General features: G+C 41.0%; 2 protein-coding genes across 4 annotated transcripts in view; one reads left to right on the top strand and one right to left on the bottom strand.

Annotated features, from left to right (window-relative positions):
- CARF (calcium responsive transcription factor) overlaps positions 1-7,390 on the bottom strand; it is a 30,022-nt gene extending 22,632 nt beyond the window's left edge. For 2 of the 3 annotated variants that reach the window (XR_006169440.1, XM_042822314.1), the window contains exons 1-3: positions 6,954-7,390; positions 3,119-3,334; positions 2,057-2,177 (exon numbers count right to left, since the gene is read on the bottom strand). Coding sequence is in view for 2 of the 3 variants with exons in the window: in XM_042822314.1 (XP_042678248.1) it covers positions 2,057-2,177; positions 3,119-3,334; positions 6,954-6,986 (370 nt within the window). In the remaining variant the exon portion in view is untranslated. The remainder of the gene's footprint in view (positions 1-2,056; positions 2,178-3,118; positions 3,335-6,953) is intronic. The other variant, XM_042822315.1, reaches the window with a different exon arrangement.
- Positions 7,391-7,763: 373 nt separating this feature from the next.
- WDR12 (WD repeat domain 12) lies at positions 7,764-15,288 on the top strand. The gene is made up of 13 exons (XM_042822317.1): positions 7,764-7,838; positions 7,910-8,004; positions 8,102-8,196; positions 8,721-8,827; positions 9,617-9,732; positions 10,153-10,307; positions 11,030-11,075; positions 11,739-11,824; positions 12,011-12,151; positions 12,270-12,375; positions 13,159-13,291; positions 14,012-14,084; positions 14,813-15,288. The coding sequence occupies exons 1-13, from the start codon at positions 7,798-7,800 to the stop codon at positions 14,888-14,890; spliced, it is 1,272 nt and encodes a 423-aa protein (XP_042678251.1). The 5' UTR covers positions 7,764-7,797; the 3' UTR covers positions 14,891-15,288.
- The last annotated feature ends 4,968 nt before the right edge of the window (positions 15,289-20,256 follow it).

The following is a 20,256-nucleotide window of genomic DNA, read 5'->3' as shown; positions in this document are numbered from 1 at the left end:
GTATTGAAGCCCGTGCATATAGGTAGGCAATACAGTAAAGGAAAATTGTGAAAGCAGATATTTGATATTTTGGCATTGGCATAAATAAAACAGACATCTCTTTAAATACAGGATTTTTGCTCTTCAATTATGGAAGCTTCTTTCCCCAATTCAGAGAGAGAGAAGTGAGTTATTGACTCAGTACAGAAATCAGCCCGCTAGACAGCTTCTATCACGTAATGCTATAATGTGATGGAAACTATAGCAATAATAGCAGGGTGGCAAAGTCTTTGGCTGCAACAAATGAGGACAAACCCAAAAGCAGCAGCCGTGGACAGAAATGAAGGCAAAAAAGCTGCTTACCTTCCAAAGGTAGGCAGGGATCTCCAGCGAGATACCACTGCCTCCCCCTGACAGCCCTTAAATGAGGTCTGTGTAGGAGCCGATCCGGGCTCGACCCCTTCTGGTCACTCAAGTGCACTGCATTGCATTGCACTGCATCGCATGCACCTGAGCTCCCCTGGATTGGCCCTGCCTTCCTACGAGGTGCACAATCACTGTTTCAGGCCATGACTCAGCACTTCCACTACGTGTCAGAAGATTCATGAATGTGTGTATCAGAGAGACATCACTCAGGCTCAAAGCTTGGAGCTCTGGCTCCTTCTAAACAAGCACACTCCCAAAAGCCTAAGCTCTGCTCTGAAGCTTGTGCCATTTTATCTATTACCACTACCTGCAGGTAAGAGAAACTCAAGTTCTTACACTCTATTCTCCTTCCCCTTTAATCTTTGACAAGTCTTCCTAATGGCATTTCAAAGATCAAACTACTACAAAGTCTTTTACATAGTAAGTTCCTTGAAAAAGAAAAAAAATCAGTAGTACTGTTATAGAACTTGCACTCAAACACTGCAAAAACGATCTATGCGCACAGGGAGCACCACATAGGATGAAAAATGTGAATGCAAAAATACTATTAAGTGTTACAAATTATTGCCTATAAAAAGTAGCAGCAATTCTTCAGAACCTGCAGGTTCACTGTCAGCGTGAACTCATATAAGACTATGCTAACTAAACAGTGGTCTCACCCCTGCAGGTAGGGAGGGAGGAAAGAACGAGAAGCATTAGCACAGGAGCACACGTTCAATGTAGGATCCTGAAATCATATTCCAGCCTTAAGTGAAAAAGGCTGACTGACAACTTGAAGCCCAAACATTAGTCTTATCTTTAATCTCTTCTTCCACAGGAATGCTCAAGCAGTACCCAGATTTGGAGAATTTGCTCAATATTTGAGATTTTTCTTTTTTTTTTTTATTTTTTTTTTTTTTTTTCTTCCAGAAAATACAGAACAGTTTAACGTATTTTTCAGACTCTGACAAAACACGACAACTAAGTTCTCAGTTTTATTCTGTGAATGCAAACTAGCACATACCCTTTAGCCATCCAGCCTGGCTTACAGATAGATAACGAGTGCTCCTCAAGATGAGCTTAAAATTTGTGCTTGTAGTTGCACACCTCAGCACACACTTAGGATGCAGCACTTTACACACTGAGGGCAAAATCTTGGCAATAAAACAAAAGTTAGAACCCATTCGCTTCATGGGGAACTGAATTTCTACCTAATACTTTACTTCTGGCTTCACAAAAGATGCCTTGCCAAATGTGGTCTCTGGTGCAGACCAGAACATGAATTCTCTTCTCTGTATTCCTTGAACTAACTCTTCAACTCAAAAATGAATCAAGAAGATAATAAAAACTTGAAGCTGATGATAGTTCTCTGATGTAGCACAAATATAGTTATTAATGGTAAATAAGACAAGCAGCTTTGTCCTTGACTTCTCAATTTACCCATGACACATCTAAAGTGAGCAAAATAACCCTTATTTCACAGTGCTTTGTCCAACAGAAAACGCTGTGGGCCACATTCATAATCGAAACAGATCATTTAAGTACGAATTTTGGTCTTCTAAGATTGGCAAGGAAAGGAAGCATACAAACAAGAGATTCATTAAAAAAATAAAGAAATTAGAAGAATCACAAAGGATACATTTAGTTCTCACGTCCCACAGCTTCAACTCACCCTGAGTGCCAGTGACATCCAGAAGGTGACCATGAGGAATTATCACCTGGGCCATTCCTGGCTGGGCAGAAGGAATGACATGAAGCACCTGGCCATTTTCTGACTGGCTGGCAACAATCATCTGTATGGTGATCACACAAAAGTATGAGTGATGCTAGCTGCCGCAGTAATCAGGATGCAGGTCGATCAGTTATGTTTATTATTAGAACAGGAAATATTCTGGCTGGAATTACAGTCTATAAGTTAACTTGAATTTACATATTAAGAAAACCACCTATTTATTGTTCATTAGTTAAAACTGTTTTCCACCTTATATAAAAACCCCTTAGCTCTTTAAAGGAGATGGAAAAAAAAAAAACAACACCTTAGGGGATTCTACAAAGAATTACACATTTATTTGAAACTGAAAGAACTCAAAGACCATTCATTGTTGGAATCGTTGCAATCCCATTCACAAACTAGTAGAATTAATCATAACATGTTAAAGCCTTCAATCTTACCCCTGAGAAACTGAGCTCTATGGGCAGCATTTTACGCAAAAGCAGACAGAAGAAAATATAACCTCGATTCTGATTTACTACAGTTCAAACGGGTGAGGTGCCTTTAAATGACAGTGCAACACGTGCCAACCACAATCCTTAAGTGACAGAACACTTACTTTGTAACAAGACACCTAAGAACTATAAATCAAGGTTTTCCAGCAAAGTAACTCAAAACAAAAGGACTGACAGAATGGGTTGGCTTCTTGCTAATATCCCAGTCCTTATGAAACAAAAGAAACGAATCCAGCAGATATAGAGAGAGCAGCAGTGGTAGCAGCATGAGATCTCACCACATGAGAACAAATGCTAAGTAATGACAAATGCTGCTCTTTAATAAAATGAGTACAGCGGGAGGTAGAATCTCCCGACTTAAGGAAGAGCGACAGGAGCATGAACTGGAGCATGGAAAAGTTTCACCTTGTTGCTCAAGACATAAGAAAAGCTCTGCATTTTTTCAGGGGTCCTTCACAGGGCTCCATCACCTGCCTGTTCACCACCTGCCCTGTTGGGCAGCACTCACCATGTGTGCACTGGACGCCCCGAGGGGCTGCAGCTCGCAGAGCGCCTGGCCATTGGGCTCGAGCAGGTGGAGCTCCTCTGTGGATAGAGGTGGAGGCGGCCGCGCAGGCGCAGCTGAGGACGCGGAGCTGCCCAAGAGGCGCACGGCGATCGGCAAGGCTGCAGGAGAGTCGCTCTGTCCCAGTGACGGATCCCTGGAAGCCATGCAGGTCACACGCTTTCAGAGGAAAAAGAGTAAAACTCAATCCCAAGCAGAGACTGCCACTTTTAAAAACAAAAAAGAGCGTTTGAATGGTCAGGAAACACGTTATGCTCAGGCGGTGCTCTATGTCTTTCTATGCAAGGAGCCGCAAGTCCCATTTCTATTTTCCACTGTCATGCTGAAAATACAAATGCACACATGACACGTAGTGACTGAGCAATCTGATCCGCGTTTCAAGTGATCTGAACTCCTTCTACACTGAGACACACCAAGCGTTATTTTAATGAGGAATTCCACTGTCACAATGAAATATTTCTGCAGCGCAGTAACGGGAGTTAGGAAATACAATTACCATCATGACATGCAGCATCCAAATATTCAGCAGTTCAAAACTGAATGGCACAAGAACAAGACAGAAGGAATTTCTGTTCTTATTAAGGACAGATAATGTGTAAAGTGAACAATAAATAAACTGATGTGATACTGAACTGTAAATTAATCAGAGATGATGCAAAAGCCCCTACAGAACCAGGACTTTTGTATTTCATCTGGAAACCCTGACTGCACATTTCTGACTGCCCAGTGCTGCTGAGGTTGCCTACAAACAAAACATGAGATCTTTCCATAACGACATCACGGTCCATTTTCTTCCATTACAAGATGACCTGGAAAATTACAGAACCATTTCAGTACTTTCGGCTGAACCAAGATACTGCTGCAGGCTTTTTTTGGTCTTAAAAATCTAGCCTGACAATTTCCAGCCCTGCTGCCCGCTCACAACAAATCCCTCAAGATAAAGACCCTTGCTTCTTTATCACTTTATTATTCACTGCAGAAAAATGTCAGCATGTTGCTCCAGGAGTCTGTTTTAGTGCCTTGTGTGAGACAATTTGCCCGACTTGTTGCACATACAGATAAGCCATACAACGACTCTTCTGCTTTGCATCCAGTTCACAAGCGCTAATCTCCTCACATCCTGAGATATTTGATATTTAAAGATACACCAGCGCTGCTTTATGAAAATATTAGTCACCTCCTTCCATAATAACACACAGGACTTCAATTATCCAAATCTGTCATGCAGCCATCTTGAAGCATATTGAGTTTGTTTTGAAGAAGTAAAAAGCAACATTTAAATGACAGGCAGTTACTGTTGTTAGCCCGCAGCTCTTAGCTTTGGGCAGGAAAAACAGCAGATGTTTGGAAAGAAAGGTTGGCGTGAACCAAGAGATGAAGGACAGAACAACAGAGCTCCCAGCACTTGGGAGATCTATCTCTCATCCCAAAGAAAAGCCCACTACAAACCTGCGAGCAAACAGAGAATATTAGACAGTGAACTGCCACAGCCACAGTTTAAGGCTTGGATCCAAACAGCACAGCCTTTAAAGAGTGACCAGTCCCAAATATTTATAAGCAGCTCGACAAAATGACAAATTCACCCAGCCCTGACGTTTACTAAAGCATGTAATATATTCCAGAACATACACAACATGCCAAAGTGAAGAGGAGACAATTCCTAGAGTTTGGGTGGAGGATGGAGAAAGGCACTTAATTTTTCCCTCCAGTATTTATATTGAAGACAAGCAGCAGTATGTTAACAGCTTTATATTCTTCACAATACAGACAATTTCTTCAGTAAGACCACCTTGGCTGTGGCTTCTCAACCATTTACAGCTTTATTGAAGAGAATGTAAAAAGCTAGAAAACCTTTTGGAAAGAGCTGTACTGCCCTGGAAGCACAAATGTGTTTTGCTCTGTAAAAATACAAGGACTACAGTCAAAGTAAACTTGCATCTTGGCTTCTGAAAATGAATAAAGCATCCTGCTAGTATGAACAACAATGTGAAGTGAAGCTGCTCATATGTCTAATAGAATAAATACTTTAATCTAAAGCAGATTTAATTTTCCATTCAATTTTCAAGTGAGGATATTCCAAACCAAGCTCTAAATAAAGTTATTAACTTTTACTAAGTATTTTGGAGCTTTGGATCTGAAAGCAATTACGAGATATTTCAATTTAAATACATAAAGCATACTGAAAGCAGAAGAAAAAAATATATATTAAAAAAAAACACACCAGTCAGAGCTGGATTTCATTATCACTCACATCACTCAACCAGTTCCCCCCAACTAAGATGTCAAGATACGTCAGTTTAGCTGAGGCAGCAGATTCAGTTCTTAGAAGTAACCTGAAGAGAACAACAGCATGCTCTGAGTGCTCTGCAACCTTTCTCCAGAGCACCAGGACAGCTGCACAAGGATGAACCAGCAGCCCAAGCAGGCAATGTTCTCCACTTCACAGGCTGGTTAATAAAGCCCAAACAAAAATGATAGCCATAGAGCAAATACACAGTGATAGTCTTTTGGCTTCCTGGTATAAACAGCCCAGAAACACCTTGTGCCTCAAATTGTACCTTTGTGTTTTAAAGAAGCCCTCAGTCTGTTTCTGTTTGGTAGCTTTGTCTAACCACTGCTCTAACCCAGGGAAATCGGGGCATGCATACCACCCTGGAATGAACTCTGTGGTGTAACCATTCAGGCTTCATAAACCTCACTTCTGTGCAATCCCAAACAGAAAGATGATTTTTTTTTCATCCTAGAGAGATATATTTACATGCATGCTTAAAAGCATATACATAGTTAATATGCTTTACAACTAGATAAGTATTACTGACAAATTCCTCAAATAAGATGGTTTCCTGTGTATAGATCCATTCATGGATATTTGACATAAATGAGTAAATAATACATAGCTATCTATTCCTAAAAGTTGTACACAACAATTTCAAACAGAACGCACCAGCAACACATATTTACCAGGAAGCCCAGGGGAGATGTAGTGCTTAAAGTCAGTGCAGAACTGAGCAACAGTGGCAGCACTCCCCAGAAAGCCCTAGGCCACTCCCAGCCCAGCGTTTTGAACCCCACAGGGCCGCTTCCCTTACCCTGCCTGCCCCACAGGGAATGCTCTGCTTCAAATAAAGCAATATCTGCGGCCACTTCAGTCCAACTCCACGAAGAGGGTAAGCAGCCACGAAGCATAGTACACACAGGTAAGCACAACTCCATCACCAGAGCATCAACGGCAGTCTCATAGACAGGATTTTCAAGATAGCCAACATAATGCACTACAGTCCAGCCTACAGCATTGATATCAGCAAATCAGTGCCAGAGACAAATGCGCTGGTTGCTCAGGATTGCTTGATACTGTAAGAGTAGTGAGACACTGGAACAAGCTGCCCAGGGAGGCTGTGGAAGCATTCAATGCCAGGCTGCACGGGGCCACAAGCAACCCGGTCTAAATAGAATTGTCCCTGCCTACAACAGCAGGGTTGGAACCAGGTGATCTCAAGGGCCCCTTCCAACCCAAACATTCTATGATTCTACGAAAGGCAGATCCCAGCTGCTCCAAGCCTTTCCTCCTCATAATGCAGCAGACCGCAGACACATCCGCCCCAAGGACAGCACTCCAGGTGCTCTCAGCAGTGGGTGCTGCTCTGCCCCCAGCCGTGAGGCCCTGAGAAGTGCTGCATCCTGAAGCCCCACATCTAACTTTTAACGCTGAGACAACAGTGTGGATATCAGTCTCAGAAAGAAAGCTGAAGCATTACAAAAACAAAAGAGATGAACTCACAGTGACAAGAAGCATGTTGGATTGCACTGACATATGGGAATCTCCTCAGGCACCTCAGTGTGTTACCGTTAAAAAAAGGAAAAAAAAAAAAAAGCTGGATTGTACAAATCCGTGCCTGCAGCACTGCTAACAGCAATTCTGCCTGTCCTGCCGTCAGCCTGTACTTCGGCTGTACGGATGGAGGCCTTGCTGCTCCACGATTGTTATTATAAAATAACGCAAAGGTCTTAAGAAAAGACTTAAAATCGCAAGGCTTACCACAATTAAACACTCCCTCCAGAGCTGCCCCTGAGGTCAGCAGGTCAGCCCCCACACAGGGCGCGAGTCACAGACAGTAACGCCGTAACGGGTCGGTGAGGGCATGGCGACGCCCCCAGCGACAAGTTACAACCAGGCGAACGAACGCATAGCGGGTGTTCACGGCAGGTGCGGGAGCAGCTCACGGCACCGTAACGCCGGAGGGGCAACGCGGCGCCCGCCTCACACGAGGCCCGCCTCACGGACACCCCAGCCCGCACGGCGGGAGGCGCGAAAGCGGGACCCTTGCGGCGGCGCCCCGCGCCTCCTCCTGCGGGGCGCGGCAGGCCGGCGGCTGTCGCCCGCGCCTCGCCTCCTTCGCCTCCCCGGCCCCGCTCACCGCCGCCCCTCACGGCGAGGGAGGCGCGGGGCACCGCCCTCCGCCGGGGACACCGCGCCCCTCCCCCGCCCCGCGCCCTTCCCGCCCCACCTCGCCCGGGCTCCCGCCGGCGCCGCCATGGAGGCCGCCCCTCAGCGCACGCGCGGTGCCCGGCGGCGGGAGGGGCTCCGCGACGGCGCGCGGGCTGCTGGGGGCGACGGTGCCGGCATGGCGCAGCTCACCGCGAGGTTCCGCGCCGAGAATCCTAGGTGAGGCGGCGCGGCCGGGCCAGGGGGTCGGTTACGGGATGGGACCGCTAACCCTGGGACCGTACCCGCAGGTACGCCGTAGAGGACGTTCCGTTCTCCGTGCCCGCGGCCTCCGAGACCGCCGACCTCAGTCATCTCATCAACAAGCTGCTGGCGGCGCGCGCCGGTAGGTGCCGCGGGAGGGGCCCGGCCCGGAGCAGCTCGGTACTCGGCGCGGGGCCCCTCGCCCATCCTCAAAGGGAACGCTCTCTGCTTTGTTTCAGCGGACCACAAATATGTGGAGTTCGACTTCCTCATCCAGGGCCAGTTCCTGCGCGTGCCGCTGGTCACGCACATGGAGATGGAGAACATCTCCACGGTGAGGCTGCTTTTCTGAGTGACCCAGAAGTCCCCGCAAGTTTAAACTCAGTCTGAACGGCAAAATAACGACAGAGTGTGAGATTAGTAGCTCTGGACAACGGAACACCGTTATCCGAGCTCTTGTCTCTGTACCGTGCTTTAAGTTCATCATTCACACGTGTTGAGGCCCCTGCAACAGCAGTTAAGTTGAGGGCAGAGGGGGAAGTTAGTATCGCCTCGCGAAAGCCGTACCCTATGAATTATATTTTAGACACCAGTTTTAAGTAGTAGATACAGAAGAGGAACGCGATAACAGTGAATATAATAGCTTCTGCTGTCAGCTTGCTATTAACCATAATTTGCTACAGCTATAGAGAAAGCAACATCACTCACCTGACAGCTGTAGGTCCACTAACCCGGAATTGTTGGTGCCAATATCTCTGCCCAAAACACTTGTACCTTTGCACCACACTGCAATTAAAGTATGATTGTTATTAAGAAAAATAAAAGCACACTAAATAAATATTTTGTTTGTGAGCTCAGGAAGAAGTGGTGGAAATCGAGTATGTGGAGAAATACATGGCCCCGCAGCCCGAGGAGTGCATCTTCCACGATGACTGGATCAGCTCTGTTCAGGCCACCGAAGAATGGTACCACACTAAACCAGTTCTACGATTTTTCTTTCTTACTCCTGACATATGCACAGGACTCCATGGTGTTAAATGGAGTGCTATTCTGTTTCTTTACTAAACTGTTATTTTCTCCCTGCTCTGCTTTTGACTTGATTTTCCGTTTTAGCCTATCAAGTCCAACAGCTGTTTGCTTTTGTAAGCACTTTATAGTTTTAACACCTCAGAAATTGTGTTGAAGTCAGCACAGAACCAGACAAATATTTCAACATAGGACTCTTAGTAGAAATGGGTAATACAAATACCGTTTACCATCTCTGAAAGGAAGCAAGATGTATCTATTTTAAATCTTAAATCCTTTTGACTTCAAATGGGATGGGTGTACAGCAGCAAATACAACTGCATAGCTTTGTGCAGGGCTTTTCTTTAAAGCATATAATTGTCCTTAAGCAATGTATTTTAAAACTAATTTTCCAATCAACTAGCCCATGTTTCTGTACTAACATATGGTTTGAAAATGCTTCAGGATCCACCTGTTAACACACTATGAACAACAACATTTTGTACATCATTTAAAAGGTAATTTAAGACTCACAACCAGAATGTGCAGTACTACCATTGCTATTCTTTGTCCCGCACTCATAGCTTTGCTCTTTTTTCTTTTTTTTTTTTTTGCACAGTTTTTTTTTTAACAAAGTCATTTCAGGTAACCAGATACTATGTTCATATTCTTCTGTATTTCTTGTTTCATTGAAACAAAGATAACTTCAAAGCTTCAAAAATAACTATGTTAAATTCTGTGTCTTGCAGGATATTAACTGGCTGCTATGATCAGTCTGCCCGAATCTGGTCTTTAGAAGGAAAATCTATCATGACAATAGCTGGGCATACAGAAGTAGTGAAGGATGTGGCATGGGTGAAGCAAGGTCAGTATATAATAGTTCAATTTATTGGGAGAGAAGTGTCAGCATTTCTCAATCTTGAGGAATGAAGGGTTGAGGTCCAACTGCCCTATGCAAGCAGCAACACCTAGAACAGGTTGCCCACAACCGTGTCCAGAAGTCAAGATATTATGTCAGTCCCTATCAGTTGTTTTTTGTTTTTAAACCAAGTAATGGTGCCATTAAGACATTCCATTAACAGTAATGAATGTAGTAGTTTAACATGCACATTGTCTACCACCTTTCCAGGCTTACTTGTATTAGTTTTACTTGCAGGGTAACATGATGTGAACATCACATTACTGGTAGATAGGGTTTCTATCTACTATTTCTTCAACTATAACAATTCCTATAAATATTTTTGAAAGCAAAGTTGAGGGTGAACATGCCTTCTTTCTTCCTCAGATAGTTTATCCTGCCTGTTAATCAGTGCATCTATGGACCAAACTATCCTCCTCTGGGAGTGGAACGTGGAGAAGAACAAAGTGAAAGCCCTTCACTGCTGCAGAGGACATGCTGGGAGTGTAGACTCTGTGGCAGTTGATTGCACAAGGACTAAAGTGAGTGACCCCCTGAAGAAAATCTTTGGATTTTGGGATGTTAGCAACCTGTAACTCAAAAGAAACTTTCTTTTTCCTGTCTAGTGACAGTCATGATATTATTGTGACTGACATAGATACATTTCTATTCCTGTTAGAAATTATGGTTACTAAGATAATCTAGGAGTGCTGCACGAACACCAGGTCTTCTTTTCAAATAAAGACATCCACTTATTCCAGTACCACAGAAGGCTGAAAGTGGCTTTAAACAGTGCTGCTTTTGATTTCTGAGAGTGAAGTTAAAGTTTACTTTTAAGGAAACCTTGCATTTTACACATATGAATGTGTGTTATAATGAATTACAACAGTAATTTTGGATCAGAAAAAGTATTTCTAGAGAAACACTCAGAAGAAGCTGATAGTGGAAGAGGTATTTTCTCTTTCTGCAGGACTTGAACACTTAGAAGCATTCATACCAAAGGTAGAGTTGCATTTCTCATCTTGTCTCTATCAGACAGGTGAAAAGTACTGGTGATAAGAGAGATTTTATAGATACTCTTCCTGCAGGGGTAGGAAAAGGAGTAATTTGATCTGTACCTTTTTTTTGGTCCCATTTGAGGGGTGCAGAATTGTTTGTTATGTATTACAATCCATTGGTTAATTTTTCAAGGAGAAACTGTGCTTGGTATGGCTTGTGAGGTCTGTCAGGAACAACTGTTAACAAAACATTTCTGTTTGTTCAGTTCTGCAGTGGATCTTGGGATAAAATGCTAAAGATTTGGTCTGCAGGTAAGTCTAAGCTGAGATTCTTGGCCATGTTCAGAACGGTGCTAACAATAACCTGAATGATGGAATATACCTGAAAACCTTTTTCTTTAAGAAAATTTGGTATTTATTAATAAAAGTTATAACTTTTGCTTTTCTTTTTTTTCTTTTTTTTCTTTTTTTTTGCAATAGCTTTGCAAGACTGTAAACAGTATCTTAAGTCACTGTTTTGGTTGGTAACAATTTCAGGTATAGCGTTGAACTGCCTGCTGCTGTTTATTTTATTTAGAACACAAAACTTTGTGTCCATTTCTTTTATTTTTGATGGGTTTATATAAAATGCAGGTTTGAGTATAGACTGTAAAGCAAAGGCCTATGGGTTATTTTTCTGGTCTGTTAACACCATAGTATGAAGTAATATGAACATGTAGTATGAAGTAACAAAGTAAGATGGTCAGGTCTTTTCTAGTAACATAGACTAATTTTTTTCGTTTGAATGTTTTTGTTTTTGTTTTTTTACTGTTACAAGATATGCTCTTGTGGCTTAGGAGTATTTATATGGATGCTATTTCTGAAGGAAAGATTGTCTTTACCACATACTTGAATTACTGTTGGGATTTCCCATCAGGAAGGATTGTCTTAAAAATTGTGTGGAAACCTCTAGATCAAGTCTGTCTTCTTTCATAGTCCCTACAGATGAAGAGGATGAAATGGAAGAAGCAGCTAACAGACCACGGAAGAAGCAGAAAACGGAACAGTTGGGACTAACAAGGGTAAGATGAGCTCCAGGCTTGTAGGAGATCGTGAAGTGCAGCCGTAGAATATGATTTCTCCTTGTTAATAGTTACTATACAAGAAAAAAATCTTTGGTGATATGTCTGAGGTAGATCAAACATTTTTATTTACTGAAAGGTAGGTGTGTTAATTATGCTCACTTTATTCTCACTTTTAAATCCTAGACTCCCCTGGCAACCCTCTCTGGCCACACAGAAGCCATCTCTTCTGTGCTCTGGTCAGATGCTGAAGAAATCTGCAGTGCATCGTGGGACCACACCATTAAGTTCTGGGATGCTGAGACTGGGGGTCTCAAATCAACTTTGGTGAGATCACTGTACTTCCTATATTCAACTGATGTCCACCTTAAACAAAAATAACTATGCAAAACCAACCAGTAGCTCCTCTTTTAAAGGTTTTTGTTTGTTTGTTTGTTTTTGACAGACAGGAAACAAAGTGTTTAATTCCATTTCTTACTCACCTCTGTGTCGACGTCTGGCATCCGGGAGTACTGACAGACATATCAGACTATGGGATCCTCGTAGCAAAGGTGAGGAGGTGATAAACATGCACATTCATGAAGGTGTTTTTCCAAAAGCATCTCAAAACTTGCCTTCTTGTGCCTCTGCTAGAAATAAGCCATTTGGAAACTTTTATTAAATGCAGACATTTCTTCTATTTTCTGTAACTGAGTGCAAGACTACTTTAGTTTCTCATCAAATAATTCAGAAAACTAATTCAACTGGTTTTCACTTTTTTAAAAAACAAACAAGAAATCCTAATAACATACATTCAACTGCATAGTTGCAAACCTGTACTGTTTTATTTTACTTTATTTAAGGACTCAGTCCCTCGGTTTCAGCTGCCACACTCAAATTGGTGGGACCATCATTTAAGCAAAATAGCAGTCATTTTGTTAAACTATTCTGGTGCCTTCTTACTCAGGAGTGCTAATCACTTAGAACTGAGCCAACTGGATTTATTCCATAGAGACGTTTACTTATTCAGCTTCTATAAATCCAGTCAAGATTTCAACTGTATTATCCTCTTATTTGCTAATAATAAAAGCTTTTTTTTTTTTTCCCAAGAATGTTTGAGAAGAGAGTTTAGTGAAATTATTATTATTTTTTTTTAATATAAATTCCTTCTACCAGAACTAGTGTGACTTTTTGTGTGTGTTCACTTTGATTTCTGAGATAACAATTGCAGAATACTGGGGACAGACACTTACCTCAGGCACAAAGGTGTTGCTGACCAAATTTTGTATGCATCTTAAAAGGGCCAGTTGCAGTTGACATTGGCTGTGAGCAGCTTCTTTTTTTCTCCTGTCCAGATGGCTCCTTGGTTCTCCTGTCTCTGACTTCTCACACAGGCTGGGTGACATCTGTGAAGTGGTCACCCACCCATGAGCATCAGCTGATCTCTGGTTCTCTGGACAACATTGTGAAGCTGTGGGACACAAGAAGGTAAAATAGACACATGTCCCATGCTAGTCAAAGGCACGTAAGCTTAGTGTCAGTTAGCCTAGTGAAATCACAAAGTCAGTGTTAGAAATTCACTGGAAACTCCTGAGGTGATGGTGGAAATCTGCTAGGATTCAGGAGTCAGGCACATAATGAAGAAAAATATTTGTAATCTATTTGAGGACTTTTGGCTTAATCATGAGAGCTGTGTGGTGTTCCAACACAGGACATCACTGATATTAAGGGCAGCACTGACTGAGAAGCACAAGTTAGGAACCTAATGTTGCTATTGAGGTTAAGAACAGTGGTTCTGCTACACATTCCTCTGCTAAAGAACAAAACATGCTATTTCTAAAGACTAACTCTAATATAATGACATTTCACTTGCTACTGCTTTTGCACTTTCGTACAAATTTCAAATAATGGTCTGCATTCAGGAAACTTAAATGTATTTTTTCTGGGAAAAAAAAAAAAAAGTGCAGTCAAACAGTATCCACATGGAAGAAAGACCTTCATTAACCTTCTGCCTGAAAGTAGTTTTCAAGCAGGTGAAAAATACTGCTGCTTTTCTCTTTGGGGACGTAAGAGAGTTTAACACTGAAGCAATCAGCTACAGAGAATGCAACAGAAAGGTCACAAATTGTGGATATCCGTACATTGTTAAAGAGTTGAAGTGCTCACGTGATTTCAAACAGGTGACTGTATATACCTGTGTTTTACCAGTTGCAAAGCTCCACTGTATGACTTGGCTGCTCATGAAGATAAGGTTTTGTGCGTGGACTGGACAGAAGCAGGGGTAAGAATGTGAAGAGCGAATCTGCTTAAGCATTGTGGTTAGGAAATGGGCTAAAGGCAGTATTGCTTATGGTATATAACATGCTTAATGGCAGAAGAGGGGGAGAAGTTTTAGTTGCTTTGGTTGATAGTGGGTAAAAAAGGTGTTACTGTCATTGCAGTGCTTCCCTGTACAACTGTGAAAGGAGGTAGGATGAGAGTTTAAGTTCCGTAGCACTAAGTGGGCATTATATTCATCTTCCACATGGGGAGAGAAATGAGAACAGCAGCACATCTCACTGAGAAAATAACGCATTCCAAGTACCATTTTCTGCCAGAGACTAAAGCAGCAGCAAGAATGGAGACATCAGGCATGGCGATGCAAGTAGAAGGGGGAAACTTTGTAATCCTCTGTAGCAAGCTGTTCTGCTACTGTAACGATACAAACATGCAAAATGTTTTTATTATTTTATGCTAAGGTTTAAAACTCTCAATGTGGCTCCAGTTAGAAAACAGGAAAAGGCAGAAAGAGCTTTAGAAGTTTTCCACAAAAACTTCTAATTCTGGGAGGAGAGCCAGAGACAAAACTGCTCTCATGTTTGGATTCTGAATTTTCATCATGCATTAACAGTTCATCATTTATCATTTCTTCTCATATCTTAAAGGAGAGAAAAATGAGAATTTCTAACATTTGTTAGGGAATTTTGCATAGTTCTGATGTTGACTACAATTTTCTTTTTCTGTCATCAGTTGCTATTGAGTGGAGGTGCAGACAACAAACTGTATTGCTACAGATACCCAGCCACAGCCACTGATGTTGGAGCATGAAGGTCAACAGCTAGAAGGCTTTTTTTTTTTTTTTTTTAATTTCAAACTTCCCAGTAGTCACTCTCTGTCAACATCCATACACACCCAACATTTGAATGAAGACTTGCAGTTCAGAGTTGTTCCTACTTTTTGTACTGGTAACCCATATCTGAATTTATAAGAGCAGAACAACAACAGCCAGCAGCTTCACACATGCTTACCGTGAAACAGCAGAGGGTGTTTCTTCCCATTTTGATGACTTTGTATTTAAATCTTTCAAATGGCTATTTGTGTAGCCCTCTTATTAACAGTAAGCTGTTATTGACACTTAGAGGAAAAATTACTGGACTAAATTATTATTATTATTTTTTTTGCATTCACCTGCATTCCCTTTATAAAAAATTAAAGCTTTTATCTAAGTTTGTTGCTCCAGTGCCTCACTTGAAATAAAAATCAGACTTTCAGTAGGTTCACTGGCAGTTCTTAAACATAAACCTTCAGTACACCTAGGAGATATGTAGATTTTGTTCAGATACATAAACCTTTTAATAAGAAATTCCACTTAATTAAGGGTATGGTAACTTCCTTCAGTACGTTAGGATGAAGCTGGCACAGGATCTACTGCCCAACTATGCAACTCACAACCATATGGCTGAATTAGATACTTGTTTGTGAAGACTGCCCTGAAAATTTCACAACTTTCCGTTCACAGAAACAACCTACTTAGTATTACTTTTGCCTTCCTTCCTCCCTTTCAACATAAAAATCCTGCCATAAAACTGTTTTTGAAGTAATTGACCCTGGTACATTAGAAAATGTCATGATTTCATATGGGAAAAATCATCAACAAATTCCTATAAAAAGAAATTAATGGAAAAATCTTACAGCACAGCACTTCGTTATTTAATCACTGTTCAACCCTAGAGTTAGTTGATCCCATCGAACTTCTGCTAAACTGGAAAACAAATCAATTTTCACCTTTTGCAAATAAGATCACTCAAGTCATCGGTCCTACTTTGAAAAGTAGCTTTAAGCCCAATGGCTTATTTTTGGAAATTAGCCTAAGAAGAAATTCTAGAGTCAAAACTAAACCCATTTCATAATGTAAAATTCAGTTTAGCTGTGTTTCTTTAGCTGTTCTCACAGCTTGAAGGCTTCATTTTCTAAACTACAGCCTGACACTATTTTTTGTTTAACTTTTGTTTTCTTGGCCAATGCATGAGGCTATCACTTATGCAAATGACAAGGAAATTCCATGCAAGTTGGGGTTTTCTTGTTTTTTAAATTTCCAGCAAGTACTGACCATATGGTGCTACTGGACTTAACAAGAAGCAGTGAGGACAGCTTAAAAATAAGGGTTTATCAAGTTTCTGCAACCATCTTGTCTGAAGGCAATTATCCTAGCATTTGGGCATTTTAACCTAAAATCAAATAGCTTTTCTTCAACAAAGACCACTTACCAGCTTTTTGGATAACTTTCCTAACCTGCTGCCATATTCAACAGCATACCTACGTAGGAAACACAGTTCTTTCAACAGTTCCAATTTCCTTTTTCTAACCCAGGGAACCACCAGGCTCCTGCCCCCTCAGCTCACATCATCAGCACCTCTCCCTCCACCCATACATAACATGCACTGAGCAAAAGACACGCACCTCTCTTTCAACTTTGTTTTCAGCTGCTAGTGGTGGTGAGGGTTTTCCTTAATGAAAATAATCCCATTCGAAGTTTCAATCAGTTTTGTGCAGGCTGATAAATTTCCAGTATAAACTGCATACTTTACTGGATTTCAGCACACGTATGCTAGGAGACATTTAATTATATATACTTAAAATGGTTTCTATAAATTAAAAATATTTCAGAGCTGGGAAGGAATAGCATATTTATGTAAGAGAATATACCACATTCACATTTAGTAGGATTAGTTATTGTTCACTTGTAGGTTTTTGCAAGGTACACTTTGGAACATGAAGCCATAGCAGGTTGTCCTGTCCCCATTTACATCTCTGTTAAATAGTTTCCTTAACTGGATAACTGGAGATAAATGCTAAACATCCTGTTCTGCGAGAGAAAACTAGAAGCTATCCTTGATTTCTGTCCAAATAACAGGTCACTAGAATGGTAACACTATTGGTTTAGCACAGTGGCTGGCCTAAGCTGGCAGCTGACTCCTGCTTGGCCACCTCAGGTAAGAGAAGTCACACACATGCAAAGAGCCCTGCAGATTTGGTTAGGCAGCAACAGGCTATGTACAGTAGCTTATGTTACAAATCACACGTCAAAAAAAATCCCAGTCAAGTTAGAGCCATCATTTGTGTTTCATAAAAACATTTGGCACAGAACTCAAATTAGGGAGAAAATTTGGATGAAAATGAATTGTGAAAACCAATTAAAATAGTCTTTAAATTGTGAGAACACAGGAACGCACCGTTTTTGTGTTGCCAGTACGAAACTGGATCAATCTAATTCAGAAAAGGTAGTGCCCAATCTGCACAAGTCTTATCAAACCATCCAAATCAGGAGGTTTACTCCATGGAATGTGAAAAGCGTAACTTAGACCATAAAAACACAAACTGCTGTATCAGATATTCATATTCAGAACTTCCAGATGTTAACTTTGCATATCTTTGCAATTTATTCTATTAGGCAACTAATAGCCATGACCAATTTGTGGCACGTTGTCTCAGAGCACCTCAGTGTGAGTAGAAATGGTTTTAAAACCAAACAAACATTGAAATAAACACCCTGGAGCTGCTACTGTGACCTTCAGCATGTAATGTATAAGCAATGAAATTTCTTTGACAGTTTGGAAGAACATCCTAATATGAACTAACATTTGGCAAAAAATGCGTGGAAAAATATGTCCAATTTATTACAGCAGAACACTCCATTAAGTCACTGATCCAAAAAGCCTTTTATCCTCGTGTTGTCTACAACATATACATGTAATGTACAGAAGTTCTGATCTTGAGTCAGTATACATCTCCTGTAAACTACATGTGACAGACAGTTGAGATCACTTGGAGGATGACTGGAGGATGCTCACTAACCCAACTGTTCTCCTTTAGCTGTGATGTCTAATCACCTGTCCCAGTTGTTGAAAAGCATTGCAGTTTGTTACTTAAACACACTCACTCCATGGATTTCTGCATACAATGCAAAAGACCAGCTGGTGGTAAGCAAAATGCAGCAGACATAATGGAAACTGAAACAAACTCACCAAAGAATGAAGATGAATATATGGCATCATCTGACACAAAGTTGAATGATAAGCTGGAGGTAAATCCAAGCATCTGTATGTTGCGTCCAAAGGAATTTAGGCATAGAATATGAACATATGAAAATTGCATCATTTTTTCTGGCACTAGCTAATAATTATTTTCAACTGTGCAGTCTCCATTTTTGTTATTCAAAAAGCCAAAACATGGTATCTAGTGTTAGAATTGCACTATCAGATTTTGAATTTATTTAACATCAACAAGATGTTGTTCTTCACTCTCAGTGGTGTCATTGCCCTGCCTGTGCATTGATCTCTGCATACACTGAACATCTGGGGCTACAACGCACCAGTTTCAAGTTTACTGCATTAACCAAAGTGTTACAATTAAGTTTCTGCAGGGCAGATCAACAACTTGCGAGATGGGGCTTAGTTAGGGGCTGAGGACTATACTCGCTTTTAAAAAATATATATACAGCAGTAAAGGCTGCGGCGTGACATAAATACCTCAATTTGTGTGATTTGAAGTCTGAAGGCTCATTGCTCATCAAATAGTGGATGCGGACACCCAGAGGCATCTGCTGAAAATGTGCACTTTGAACAAAAGCCTGGGATGGGCAGCATATGTGCGCCTTAGTGGGAAGAGTTCTACTCTGATACATTCTGGTTGCACAATAAACATCTGTTTCCTAATCTCCCTGTTAAAGTAAATGCAATCACTTTTTTTTTTTTTTTTTTTTTTTTTAATTTTAATAGCAGATATTTCCATCCCTTGCATCCTTTCTCTTGGTTTTGTATCAACTTTAGCCTGAATCTTTGAAGTTCCGTATAAATTTGGGAAATGGTTATGATAATAATTTAAAGAAATCAATCAATCTGGATCTGACATAAATTTATGAGTATCACCAGGGACCAAAATCTCTTGGGAGACCAGAGTGATCTTTGAATCCCCTATGGTCAATTTTGTATGAGGAACCTTGTATTTCAACAGGTCTTGAATTATTAGTTCATTATTTTGGAGGAGTTCATTTGTACACACTGCGAGCTTTTGCAGTTTGCTGACAGTAGGTTAATACTTGAAAGAGGGATAAAGCACAGCTGTTGATGTTACACAAAACACCTTTCTTGAATCAACATGCAAGTTCTTGGAGAACTATTATTGTTTTTTAAAGGATTAAATAAAAGGATTTTGCCACTAAAACCAGTTTAGGAACATGCCCCCCAATGGATGGTCTCTCTTGCCTCACAGAAAGCTGCACTATGGTCAGCAGTTACCTCCTGCAGGTTAAAATACCAACAATTACATGCAGCACAGACTGAAACAGACTCTGATTTCAGCTACACCGCTGTAGTTCTAGAGAACAAGTTAAGACAGTGGGGCTTATTAAAAATCAATGGGCTTCTACATTCACAGAGGAGTATCCAAATGCAACTTACAATAATTAATTTGATCTTGTATCTTGATGCAGCTGAAAATTGAGAGTCAGAACTAGCTTTAAAAAAAAAAAACACGCCACATTTCACTGAGGTTGTTCTGGAAAAAGCCTTGGGAATAGAATGGTGAGGGGGAAGAGATGATGATTTTCCCCCCTTCTAATGCAATCTATCTTAACAGGGGAAAACAACAGACATTTAGTGTGAAAAGCACTGCCCAAGATGCTGGCACCATGGAATCCAGCATGAGCTCACTCCAGGATGAACATATAAAGGGACTACAATTTCCCTCTTTCAGTTTTACTATTGTCTGATCTGTTGGAATTGAAATGTACAAATCTAGAGCATCCTGTTTAAAAGAAGCCATATATATATATATATATACATATTATATATATAATTTTTTCTTCTTGCAAGGAGTGCACTTTAGAACCCGTACATCATCCCACCATGCACCTTTATGAATCCTTGGGGGTATCTGTAATATTGCTTGCTAGAGGTAAACACATGATTATATGATATCAATTTCAGCTGATCAGATCATTGTTGCTAAGAATATAACACTATGTGTAAGATAAATTTATTTTAAGGAAGGAAAATAAATCTGTATTGCTATTCTTGTCTCAGCTTGCTGCAGCATAGCGTAGCAACTGAAAAATATTTTCAGCTTTGGGATATATGAATTTTCTCTCTCCTATCTTGGCAGACATGTTTGAAGCTAATCATTTTGCTTAACTG

This window comes from Centrocercus urophasianus, unplaced genomic scaffold, assembly GCF_019232065.1.
Source record: "Centrocercus urophasianus isolate 14NV4802_14NV808 unplaced genomic scaffold, USGS_Curo_1.0 seq_20, whole genome shotgun sequence".
Classification (NCBI taxonomy): Eukaryota; Metazoa; Chordata; class Aves; order Galliformes; family Phasianidae; genus Centrocercus; species Centrocercus urophasianus.
Note: the sequence above shows the minus strand (reverse complement) of the source record. Positions and strands in the feature narration are given on the sequence as shown.

Excerpts from the sequence above, each read along its gene's own strand:
- WDR12 (XM_042822317.1), top strand. The coding sequence starts at position 7,798 with ATGGCGCAGCTCACCGCGAGGTTCCGCGCCGAGAATCCTAG. Across the intron at positions 7,839-7,909 it reads TTCCGCGCCGAGAATCCTAG|GTACGCCGTAGAGGACGTTC; the intron begins GTGAGGCGGCGC and ends CCGTACCCGCAG. Across the intron at positions 9,733-10,152 it reads TGTGGCATGGGTGAAGCAAG|ATAGTTTATCCTGCCTGTTA; the intron begins GTCAGTATATAA and ends TTTCTTCCTCAG.